The 13,323-nt window shown below is 38.2% G+C and overlaps 1 protein-coding gene across 4 annotated transcripts in view; it reads right to left on the minus strand.

The window, feature by feature from the left end:
• Positions 1-13,323, minus strand: part of LOC102910806 (ABC-type organic anion transporter ABCA8A-like) — a 74,593-nt gene that overhangs the window by 36,459 nt on the left and 24,811 nt on the right. For all 4 annotated transcript variants that reach the window (XM_006970460.4, XM_076543649.1, XM_042283041.2 and 1 more), the window contains 10 exons: positions 11,826-11,884; positions 11,118-11,228; positions 10,042-10,217; positions 9,122-9,241; positions 8,794-8,932; positions 8,214-8,304; positions 7,438-7,577; positions 4,556-4,675; positions 2,511-2,700; positions 1,079-1,245 (listed from right to left, as the gene is read on the minus strand). In XM_006970460.4, the coding sequence (XP_006970522.1) occupies positions 1,079-1,245; positions 2,511-2,700; positions 4,556-4,675; positions 7,438-7,577; positions 8,214-8,304; positions 8,794-8,932; positions 9,122-9,241; positions 10,042-10,217; positions 11,118-11,228; positions 11,826-11,884 (1,313 nt within the window). The remainder of the gene's footprint in view (positions 1-1,078; positions 1,246-2,510; positions 2,701-4,555; positions 4,676-7,437; positions 7,578-8,213; positions 8,305-8,793; positions 8,933-9,121; positions 9,242-10,041; positions 10,218-11,117; positions 11,229-11,825; positions 11,885-13,323) is intronic.

A 13,323-nucleotide genomic window follows, 5' to 3' on the forward strand; every position in this document is an offset into this window, starting at 1 on the left:
TTATATATTACAGCATGGAATAGTATAGATTTTAATTCTCCTCTGAACAAATACCTGTTGTTCCCTGTTTGCTTTATGTATCTGCATGCATGTTAGCATAAGTGTGTGAGCACATGTGAGTACATGCATGTGGAGGCCAAAGTGGAAGCCAGACATCTTCTTTGATCACTCTTTACTGTATGTATTGAAGCAGGGTCTCTCACGTGGGCCAGACACACCCATTCAGCTGGTCTTTCTGGTCACCTTGTTCTGGGTAGCGCTGTCTCTGCCTCCTGAGCTCTGGGATTATAGAGAGGCCTCCACACCCAACAAGCATTTATGTGGGCTCTGGAGATCAGAACTCTGTCCTCACACTTGCACTGAACCTTCTTCCTAGGTCTTCTCTTCTTTTATAGACTTTCTAATTATGGTTCAATAATGATATTAATAATAATGCTTGTATACTTCTGATTTCTTTTAGTTAAAAAATAACTCTGATCATTAAAAATAATGTTTGCTAACATCTTGTGAGTTTTAGAATAGAAATAGAAATGAACTAAACAATATATTATTGCCTTATCCTAATGGCTGCAACGGTGGTGATATAATTAAAATGTTTTAAATTTTACAAGTTATTCCTACCAACATGCTATTCTATCCAACTTCTCAAATCTCCTGTTATGGTCATTGTGACATTAAACTTTCACAGTATTTTTATGTAAAACTTCTTGATTTTTTTTGTTTTTGTTTTTGTTTTTTGAGACAGGGTTTCTTTGTGTAGCTTTGCACCTTTCCTGGAACTCACTTGGTAGTCCAAGCTGGCCTCGAACTCACAGAGATCCCCTTGGCTCTGCCTCCTGAGTGCTGGAATTAAAGGCATGTGCCACCACCGCCCGGCTAAACTTCTTGATTTTCAATGTGTGCTGATATAATACGTATCTCCTTTATCATACATTTCTGGCATCATTGTTCCAATTTAGGATGGAGTTTCCTAAACTAGGTGCAAAACATGTTCATCTTTTTTTCATGTGTGTCTTTTCTAAGCAATGTTTTTTAACAGTGACAATATTCCTCAACTACATATTAGCGGCATTTTTACCTGTTTTGTTGATGATCAATAAGTTAGTGAGAGGCTCATGTGGTTGTTGGCCAGGGGAGAGGAAGTACATATAAGGAGACAGTTCCCAGCAGTAATCGCTGTCACGTACTATCCTATGGATATTTGCTGACAAAATATGCAGAAGTCCAATCCCCAAAATCAGAATCCTACATAGAAAAAAAATTGACAACATAGACCTGTAGCCATTTTCCAGTCTTAAAACATTCTTTAAAAGATACGGATAGAATACAAGCAAGACATTAGTAAAAATAGACAGTCGTGTGCATGGTGCCTTGTTTTAGTTCTTGAACTTGTCCTCATCTCTGAAATGGGAGTGATAACCAGGACTTGCCCTCAGTACACTCCTCCTGCTGCTCTCTGACCATGGGACAGCCCGTACAGTTTTAGAAGGGGGTTCCTTAGATTATAAGCTGAGCTTTAGTCTCATTTTCACCTGCTTCTATTCTACTGTCCTGCCTGCCCCCCGCCCCCGACTCAAGTCTTGCTCTCTTCCCCCCCCCCCCCCACTGTCTACTCTTGCTCATGGCAACACAGTTTTCTAATCCTCATAGGGTCAAAATGCCATCCATTTTTGTGTTTCTGTTTCTTTTGATCCCCATCTGAAAACATGTAAAAATTATATTTCAGAACTCCAGCACTAATGCCAGAACCTCATCCTTATGTCCTTTGCAGGCATGGGGAACTCCAAGACTTCTCGCCTGCTGGGCTCTATGGTTGCCAAACCTCTGTTCTTGCTTCTCCCACTCTGATTTTCAAAGCATTTCTGAATTATCTGCAAAGATTTTTTTTTCTTTTGATCTCAACCTTGTAAATGTTTTCAATTTGAATCACTTATTCAACAAGTACGACTGGAATTCTCTATATGTCCTGGCTCCCATGTGTGAACAGACTGACATCTTATTGATTGACTATGAGATGAGCACAGGGGACTAATGTCACAAGACCAATTCCTTGGGAGTCAACTGATGTCTTACATGTCCAGCTCCTAAAAGTGCCTGACATTTGGCAGGCATTGAGAAGGGTCAGCCTTCACATAAGAGCCCCAGAGACACGGGAGAATGTGAACAGGTATCACCTTTACAGACACATTCCAGTTCCAGAGAATTCTGTGAAATCTGTGAGTCAGGAGTCAAACACACACGTACAACATTAAGTTCTAAGGTGTCCATTTCTACTGTGGAGACTTTAATGGAGTACCAGTAATAAAGAAAGAGTCTGTGCCTCATATTATTTCTGAGAGCTTTTTCACCCAATGTATTAATATAATAATGTGTAAATACCAAGAATGTTAACAGAAATAACAGGTACATACCTGCACTGGAATTTATTTTTTATCACTTTTTTCCTGCTGTTCTACTTAGGGGTATTTTAATGCAACAATTGGAAGATGCCAGGATATCTTGATACTCACAGAAAAAAGACAGATTTCCTTTCGTGTTTTAACTTCAAGAAGCGAAGCCTGACAACTGCACAGAGCTGCTGCCACCAGAGTGCCATGCCCCCTTTCCTATTGCTCGCCGCATTGAGTAAAGAGACAAGTTGTTCCATTTCAGCAAGCCTCCCTGTGCCCCTTGTTCCTGCAGCTTCTGAAACATTGACATCTATGAAACAAAAGCAAGCAATCTCTAATAAGTGATTAAATTTTTCTCTGAAAGCATTTTTTAATCCAGATATTTAAAAAATTCTCTTGTGGGAAAACAGAATTCCAAGATAAAACAAAAATATGCCAATACAACCTTGAAAGTTGAAACTATTTCAAATGATGTTTCTTTAAAAGAGAGCTGTGAAATAGAACAGCATAGGGAATGTCCACATGCTAATGCATATGATAGCAGAGCTGACCTAAAAGAATGTAAAACAGTATTTTTTCCATTTATATATTAAGGCACAGAGCAGAGAAAAGTATAAGTTGCTTAAGGAGAATCTCATGGGGAGATACTTGTGGCGGGCACAAAGCAGCTTGCTGGGTAAAGAAAACATTCTAAAGGTTGCTTTGCATGAGTGTTACAGAGCAGCTGATGCTGAACTCCTCAATAGGAAAAACAGCAGATGAACAGCTCATGTTATATAAATTACAATTCATTAACTAGATAATAACATTGACCCATAAACTCAACAGTTTCCCTAACAAACTATGACAATAATAAGAGAACCCTCAAGAGTCTTTTTGGGTTTTGTTTTTGTTACAAGGTCAATTTATACAAGTTAAATGTATTTGTGTGTACTGAAATATTAGAAATAGATTTTAAAATTTTGTGGGTCTTTTTGAAAAGGGACCTCACTTTGTAATACAGGTCAGCCTTGAGCTCATGATGTTCCTGCCTCAGTCTCCCAAGAGCTATGATTATAGGTGAGTACCACCATGCCCAGCTAGAAGTGCTTTGTGAACAAACTTATTGACTCCCCAATGACACACATCCCTCTTTGAACAAATTACTGGAACTAGAGGGTGTTACAAAAGAAAATGAAAAGTGGATATGAGTAACTACCATTAGGCTATCACCACTGTAGCCAAGACCAGGCACGACCAATGGCTTCTGACAAGAAGACAAAGTAGTATTCCTATTACTTGCTTCTTTTCCTGTCTGCCCACAAGAAACCCAGCAAAAAGAGAGACCATGAACGTTGGAGTAACCGACTCAAGTACTCCTGAAGGCAGGTAGCACTGGAATGTACTTTATTCCTAGAGGAACTCAAAACCATGTTGAACCCAGACATCTGTGAAAAGATGGGTAAGAAATAGCCTCAAGAATTAGAGTTCTCACTAGAGAAGCAGCCTCTCTTTCCTTTACCTTGTTGGCTCCAACTTGTTTTCTATGAAACCAAGGGTGGATTTTCATTAATAAAATCAAAGGAAAGTTATCTTCAAAAATTATTCCTTTTCCTCAAACTACACCTGTTATTGATCTTACTGTTGAATGTCTTAAGCTTCCTGTTTTAGAAAAGTATTCCTATTGGAACTGCAGAGATGGCTTGATGGTTAAAACTGCTCTTCCAGAGGTTCTGAATTTGGTTTCCAGCATCCATGTTGGCAACTCAGAACTGCCTAAAACTCCAGCTTCAGGGGATCCAATGACTCTGGCCTCCATGGGCACACACACACACACACACACACAACTAAAAATGAAATAAATCTTTTTAAAAAGTAATTTATTCCTATGTATCAAGTAATATAAGTAACACATGTCCAAAGTTTAAATGGATCATTTTTTAAAAATAAAAGTTTCCAAGAAAGCATTTTGATGGACACAGGATAGAGAATAAACACTTGGTCAGGTCTTGTCAGACATCCCAGGTGAGGCGCATCTGTGGTAGAGATGGCAACAGATGGCGATGGATTTCCTGATTTCTATAGAACTCCAAAGAGCAACAACAACAACAACAACTGTCATGACTGTTGAAATGTACCATTTTCAAAATGGACATATCATGATGGCTTTCTTTCTTTTTACCTACCCGACTGGTCAATTGTTGATTTTCCTTCTAGTTTCAGGAACACCTCATTCAGTGTTGTTATAGAAACACCATAGTTCTCAATTCCCAGGTCTGGGCATCTCTCAAGATCTCTGTAAAGATCTAATGAACAATTTTTAAAATGTAGTCATCAGAGAAATGCAAATGAAAACTGCTTTGGCATTCTATCTCATCCCAGTCTGAAAGGAGATCATCAAAACCCACAAATAACAACAAATGCTGGAGAGGATGCAGGGAATGTTGCATTCCTATTCACTGTTGATGAGAGTATAACTTGGTTCAACAACTATGGAAATCAATGTAAAGAGTTCTCAGAAAGCTAAACAAACAAACAAACAAACAAACAAAACAAAAAACCAACCAAACCAACCAACAAAGAAACAAACAAAACAGAACTACCATGTGACCCAGCTATACCACTATTGAGCACACACCCAAAGGCTTGTATATCCTATTACAGAGATGTCTGCACATCAATGCTCATTGCTACTCTTTTCACAATAGATAGGAGTGGAATAAGCCTAGATGTCCATGAATAGACAATGAAAATGTGGTACATGCACACAATGGAATTCTTTCTAGTCAGCCATAAAGAAAAATAAAATTAAGAAAATGGATGGAACTAGACCTGGAGAGATGACATAGAGAGCAAACGCACTTGCTACCAAGCCAGGTGACCTTATTTTACTTCCTGGAACCCATAAGGGGAGATCCCTCTCACAAGTTGTCCTCTGACCACATTCAAATTGTAGCGTTCATGCATCCCTCTGCAAAAACACATTAAACAGATAAAATATGTGTGGGAGGAAGCCTCAGAGAAGGCTCTTTTTGTGGTAGGTGATGCTTAATGCAGAGACTTACACAGCACTTATCAAAGTTCTGAGAATGAGTTTGTTGGCAAGCTCAGTCCTAAATGCAGGCATCTATCTCTATCACTCCCTCCAAGGCCCAGAGAGCACCAGAAGAGAGGAAGCAGAAGGAATGTGAGAGCTGGAGGATGGGAGGAGAGTCATGAAATTGTCTTCTGGATATGGCATGGCTATTGCAATCTTGAACACACAGCATCTCTGACTACCTGCTCTAGACCTGTACAAGACTGGACCCTTCAACACTGATTCATGGATGGAAAGATGCTCATGAGACCTCACCTTTCCCTGAAGTGTTATTGGCAGTTAATGGTGGCTGGCTGAGGGACTGCCACAGTCTTCAGTGGTTAGTAAGCACTGATTACCAGGTTTCACTCTACTTGAAGTTCTGTTGTTTTCTAGATTATGTCTTTTTAAGTGGAATGATTATTGTTCAGTTAACACGTCCACATGTTTCTAATGTATACTTATATTTTCCTAACAAAGTATATATTTGAGTTTCCTTGCTTAGTAATTTATCTGCCTGTGGTAGTTTGAATGAGAATGGCCCCCGTAGGTGCATATATTGGGAACATTTAGTCACAAGTTTTGAGACTGTTTGAGAAGGGTTAGGAGGTGTATCCTTGTTGGAATAAGTATGCACTTGTTGGAGGAAGTGTGACATTGGAGGGGGACTTTGAGGTTTCAAAAGCCCATACCAGGCCCAGGCTCTTTCTTTGTCTATTGCCTTTGGATCAGGATGTAAAGCTCTCAGTTAATGATCCAGTGCCATGCCAGCCTACCACCACACTCCCCACAGATATGGTCACAGATTAACCCTCTGAAATTGTAAACAATCTCCCAATTAAATTTTTCTTTTATAAAAGTTTCCATGGTCATGGTATCCCTTCACACACTAGAACAGTGACTGAGACACTGCCTTTGTTATATATATATATATATATATATATATATATATATATATATATATATATATAAATTCTTTCTGATATTGTTCACTTAACATGGGCTCTCATAGTTCCTAATGATCTTGGGCAAACACCCTGAAAACCAAACACAATTATTCTATTTCATGCACTGTCCTGACACCAAGGATATTTTCTAAAGTCATGACCCCCCAAAGTAAACAAACAAATAAACAAACAAACAAACAAATAAAATAACCACATAATGGGACTTTTAGCCAATGAGTGAAGCCAAAAGTTTTAAGTCACTATATTCAATGCAGATTAATGAGTCCTAGCATATTGCTATAATACATCAAGGATATTGAAAGACTATGAAAAGCAAACAAGAGACTTACTTAAAAATCAATTGGCATTATGATACAATCTCCGCAGCGTTTTCTTATTTCTGAATATTTATGAAACAGTCCACGTGTCACACACTAACTGTGCAATCATCTTTAACTCTGCTGGCCATCAGCCCATATCATTATGACTCAGGTGCTTCTTCCTCATACACTCACGCACATATTCTTGAAGGTTTTGATAAACTCCCATTGTTTTATTGTCTCTTATTTGCTTTGTTCTTTTATTTTTCTTACCCATGGCAAGTTGTACTTTATCCTCTACTGTTTGGTAAGAGACATCCAACTCCGTTTTCAGAATGAAGCAACAATAAGAGTCATTTTATCCAGTATCAACGAGACACTGCTACTGTGAACCTGTATTTAGCACCACCATTGTGAGGAGTTCAGGAAATGGGGAAAAGCTCCTAGTATTTGAAACTATGACCAAAGGATTCAACACACCCTCACTTCTGAGGAGACGGGGTTGCAACAGCGACTTCTGCTGAGTAACTTCACTCTCTCTGCTTCTGTTTCCTGCGTCTCAAGTGCGACAGCCATTGCATCAAGCTTTTACTATTATTCAGAGAGCTCTGAATGATGCATCACCCCAAACGCTTAATATTATACTTCATGCATATCAACCTGGTGCTCCATGATATTCACTATTATTGTAGATTCCATTTTATAGCTCATGGATAATGAATTACCTGGAAATTTATTTGTTCTTTCAAGGGGTAATATGTAGTTCAGGTTTCCTTCACTTTTTGCTGATAATTTGCATTCAGGGATGTGCTGTTTGACAAGCGATGTTATTCTCTCATGCACACATGTTTCATTCAGCTGCAAGCTATTATTTAAAAAGTGGAATATGTTGTTTCAAGTAGTCCCCAACATCCAAAAATAACCAGAAAAGAGCACTTACAAATTCATTGTAAAAAAAAAAAAAAAAGTTGTGCAAACTTAAAATAAAGAGGTAAGTCAGTTAATGCAAATACATACAAACTAACTAGGATTTTAGTTAAGAGACAATATTACTACTCTAGGTTAGTGATATTAAGGATGTTAAGTAGAATCTTGTTGGGGTTGAGAAAGTTGTTGGACTTTAGAGTAATCAAATAGTGTAGACATTTAGCTACATCTCTACTATACTTTCTCATATTTCCTCTACAATATGGCAGGCATCTTACATTCTAACCTTGCCCTCTCTTCCACAATTTACTTCTTCCTACATATACACGCACACACACATGATGTATACATGCACACTTATACACATATGAAGTTTATTTTAAAATATATTTTCATTAATTCTTTGAAAATTTCAGACATGTATACTGTGTATGCTGATTGTATTCACCCCTGCTCATTCCTCTAACTCCTTGCATATCCCTGTGCCCCTCTCCTCTTACAAAGATTGCATCCAGCACCACCTTTTGCTCTAGCCCAGTTCCCATCTCCCTTCACCCTCCCCTAGAAGACCTACCTTAAGTGATAACCAATCCCCCACTTCTTCTTCAGGAACAGAGATGAGCCCACACACTTCAGCTTCCCCTTGGAGATGAACACTTTCCTGTCTGAAGAGGAAGAAGCAAAGAAGGGAGATATCATTCATTTTAGAAAAATATGAAGTATAGTGAACTGCACAGAAGTTTGTACAACTTTAAAAGTCAGATGCCATTAAGTTAGAAAAGCCCGCCATCATCTCTGATGATTATGTAGATTATTTATGTGTCAAACACCTGAACAGAATGAATTACATGGAAATTCATGATACAGATAAACATTAACATGTGTTTTAGCTGGTTGTGCACAAACATTTCAAGTTGATTTATTCAATTATGAAATTCAACTGAATGGCATTTATCTTGCAATTAGTGAGCTTCCTAAGCAGGCCATGCTCTGAGTCATCATAATGCTGTAGAACACGAAGGGATACAGACACCTCAAACTTTTGTCAGAAAGACCTGGGTCATAGCATCCAGCAACATAAAAACATCAAGAAAATAATTCAAGATTTCCAGACCTAAGTCCTCATCGTGATGCTTAAGGAAGTCAGCAATTACCAGCCAGGATGTCAGCCTCATCCATGAACTGAGTGCTGAAGAGGACCACGCGATCTGCTTTGCGTTCCTTCAGGACATTCCACACCCGGTGCCTTGAGAAGGGATCCAGCCCAGCAGTGGGCTCATCCAGTAGGAAAATCTGGAGGAGGGATCCAATGAAAGAATTTCCACTGACTATGGGAGCAGGCAGAACAGAGGCTAGGTATGTATATAGTTTACTATAGCACCCACTGCTTTACCATAGGACCTCCTTCACAGTGCCTTTGTAGAAGAGAAGGTCGTTTCCAAATTGATTTTTGAATTTATCTATTAATCTCCTCTGACTTACCTGAGGGTCTCCTAAAAGGGCAATTCCAAAAGTCAGTTTTCTCTTCTGTCCACCACTTAGGTTTTGAGCAAGGATATCCTGAATATTCCTCATTTCCAATTCCATCAAAACTCTTTGTATCTACACAAACACACACAAAGATACATTTAAGCCACAAGAATGCTTTTTGAAACTTTTAACACTATACAATAAAGTAATGGTTTGCAAAAAGAAACGATATCTGCTTGGACTTCATATGACTCCATGTTTACTTGATACATGACTTGAGGGAATTATCTACCTCTTCATGATTTAATTTCATTTGAAGATGAAGAAAATCAAATTACTGCTGTGGGATGGTCTGTATGTCAAATTGCTTTGATTGGTCAATAAATAAAACAATGATTGGCCAGTGGCCAGGCAGGAAGTATAGGCAGAACTAACAGAGAGGAGAATTGAGAGAACAGGAAGGTGGGAGGAGACACTGCCAGCCGCTGCCATGACAAGCAGCATGTGAAGACACCGGTAAGCCACGAGCCACATGGCAAGGTATAGATTTATAGAAATGGATTAATTTAAGCTATAAGAACAGTTAGCAAGAAGCCTGCCACGGCCATACAGTTTGTAAGCAATATAAGTCTCTGTGTGTACTTGGTTGGGTCTGAGCAGCTGTGGGACTGGTGGGTGACAGAGATTTGTCCTGACTGCGGGCAAAGCAGGAAAACTCTAGCTACAAATTACCTATCTCAGACTTTTTAAGATTAAAGGGATCTAAGACGGTATCACAGGTTACACGTGTTTGTTATTCCTATATTTTTGCAGCCAACCTTAATACATTGATTTCTATGTAGGTAATTTAATGCAACCAAAATCAAAATGAAGTGAATTAAACATTTTAAAAACATTTGGAATTTTCATGTTAGTCTTCGCATATCATGTACCTCATTGTCCACTTCATGTGCTTGAATCCCTTTTATTTTAGCAAATAGCCTGAGATTTTCCCTTACAGTGAGGAAATCAAATTGTACATTACATTGTGGACAAATTCCAGTGAGCTTGATGATATTTTCCAAGTCAGTCATTTCTGAGAGTTTGTTATCATAGATAGTGATGCACCCTATAAATAGGGGGTTCAAAAAACATTAGCAAGATAAAATAGCACCTTTAACCTACAGTAACTTAAAAAACTTTACAAAATAAAATTAGATGTGTGATTTTATACTATTCTTGTGGTCTATCTATTCCAAATTTCATTTTAGTATCCTATCTCACCTGTATTTGAGAATATGGTACATCCTACATTTTACCACCAAGAAATGAAGTCAATTCCTCTAAACCTCTTAGCTATGTGTGTAACTTGCTTGGAGCAGTGAAATGTGAGTTAATAATCGTGAAAGAGAACACGAGACTGCTGTATCACATTGGCATTGATTCTTTTGCTGCTCAAAATCCTTAGAACCTCAGCCCTAAAAATTTTCCAGAGATGAGAGAGACAGAAACAGAGAGAAAGAGACAGAGAGAGACAACTAGAGAGAGACACCAAGACAGGGGAGACAGACACACACACACACACAGGCAGAGACACACACAGATAGAGAGAAAGCGAGAGACAGAGATAAAGAGACAGAATAAGGCTAAAATATCAGATTATAGGTAAAACCATCCTAGGCCATAAGTTACAGTCAAACAGTGAGATTAAGAGACCTTTCCAGTTAACCCATCTAATTAGATAAATATACATGATTGATACTTTTAAAGTTGCTGAATTTTGAGAGTACTTTATCTATACATAAGAATGTGATCAATATCTATTGAAACAATGTGAATTCTATAAAAATTTGAATATTCCTAAAATACTAAAATTCTGTAAGTTAAGTTAATATCATATACATTTTATAAAATATATATATTAAATGTCAATTTCTGTGAGTTTAATTATCTCTGTCTTTACCTAATGCTCAGATGTGTAACAAAAGCACAGATGATCCACTTGTGAGCCTTGAGGGAAGTCTCTTACCTTTGGTGGGAACACACAGCCCACTAAGGACATTTAACAGTGTTGATTTCCCAGCTCCACTGTGACCAAGGATTGCAGTGATCTGACCTTTATATATGTCCAATGCCAGATCTGGGAGGGGAACAGCATGAAGGTTTAAAATCACAAATGTAGGTTTAATGGAGGGCTCGTATCGTGCCTATGTATTTATAGTATGCAGCTAAAACTTATGAAAGAATATATTCATTCATTTGTTAAATTAAAATTAATGCTCTATTTTTCACTTTCAAAAATGTCAAAGTATGCAGTTTTAGTGGAATGGAAACTGTTTTGCCTGAATAGATTCAACATCACCTTGGCACATTATAGCCATTTGATAATTTCTTAAATTTAAAACAAATCAATAATGTTATTATGCAATTAAAAGTCCTATGAACCAAATAAAAAAATTGCTTCCTCCCTTCACAAGTGTACATACAATATTGAAGAAGGTCATCTGATTGCCATACTGAACTAAAAGTGGTAGACAAAAGTGTTACTAAGTTTCCTACTAGTATACATCTTTCATGTGATTACAAAATTACCCAGCACGACAATATTAGTTCAGTTAGGAGGGGAGCAAAACAATAACAACATAAGACTCAATACCTATTTACAGAGTCTAGAACTCATCACAGAGAGAAAGTTAACTGACTAAAAGTTAAGATTTTCTGTATCTTAATTACTTACCTTTCAAAGCCTCTGTACGCTTAGACTTTTCTATGTATTCTTTTGTAAGACTTCTGATTCTGGAGAAGAGAGCAAGGAGTAAATTGTTTAAAAGGCAGTGTTTTTCTTTATTATCTAGCTCTGAGTTTGGTTGAAAAATCTGGGTAAATTTGGGGTGCAAGAGTATGAGGGGGAGCATGTGAGCTTCATTTAGCTGTAACGAGACAGCAATGGTACTTAACTAATGTTTGAAAACTTGACAGGTGCCTGAGCTCCCTTGGAAGAAAGGTTGCTTCTTTCGGTGTGGGCAAAGGCTTGGGTGTTGTTCTTGACCATGAGCTTTAGTCCTGACCTGAATCATATGTAGTGATGAGGAAGCTCGGTAAGGATACAACATAGACAGCTAACACAACAAGGCTGAGCAGGGAACAGAACCACATACAAATGTTAGAGGTGACATCTTCGTGAAGCTCAGAATTTCTTCAGGTCAGTCAGGCAGTAGAGAATGACAAGAAGAAGGAATGTCATGAACAATATCCGAAGCTACTAGCTATCGTTGTACTTTAACTGTTTAGTAGCTGACAAATATAATTATCCCCTATAACTACTTTCCTGCTTTGAAAGGAATACTAACAGTACATGTATTGCAGTTAGTTTGAAGACTAATGAAGTGTTTCATGTTGTATGCTGAGAAAGTGGTCCATGAAAAGTATTGGATGCCATTGATTGTATAATGAAGATTATGGTTACTAAGAGGGATGTGAAGGATCATAATTTAAGTGTTGTTAAATACTAAATTTTTTATGTTGCAATTCAGAAATCACTGCAGTTCTAGAAATGTAGGCATATTATCTATCTCGTTGTATTCTATCAAGTAACTGTACATTTGTTTTATGCCACCAACTGTCTTTTCTCATGCAACTCAGGGTTCATGTATGTTGCTTAAAATAGATTTCTCACAGCTGCTTCTTGCAGTAGATGGTAACTAACACACAGACAACAAGGCATCGTGCAGACAATGAGAGACTTTGAATCACTCAGCCCCTCAGGAGATGTCTTTATCAAACATTTCCCCTCAAGCAGGGCTCAGAAAGGATGTAGAAAGATTTTAAGAGCCAGACATGGTGGATGACTCCAAGGGAACAGCATCTTTAAGGCACAGCAGGGATGATACACATATGAACTCACAGTGACAGCATGTACAAGCCCTGCACAGATTCGAACCAGACGAAATCCCAGCATGAAGAAGTGGACATGGGGCCCCATTCCAATCAAGAAGCTGTTTGCAACTGATACCTCCTGGGAAATGGAGAGTCATTTTTCCTCTCATGGAGTGCCACTGGGTATCTCATCCATACTCCAGGTGAGGCCCCAGGCCCTGGAATAGTTGGCCAACACAAAATGAACTCCATGGGTTTTTTTTTTTTTTCAGGGAGGGGACATTTTGTTTTGTTTTGGCATTTTTTTGTCTTATTGACTTTATTTGTTTGATTTGTTTTTCTTTTGTGGGGTTGAGAAA

Source organism: Peromyscus maniculatus, chromosome 8 (assembly GCF_049852395.1).
Source record: "Peromyscus maniculatus bairdii isolate BWxNUB_F1_BW_parent chromosome 8, HU_Pman_BW_mat_3.1, whole genome shotgun sequence".
Taxonomy (NCBI): Eukaryota; Metazoa; Chordata; class Mammalia; order Rodentia; family Cricetidae; genus Peromyscus; species Peromyscus maniculatus.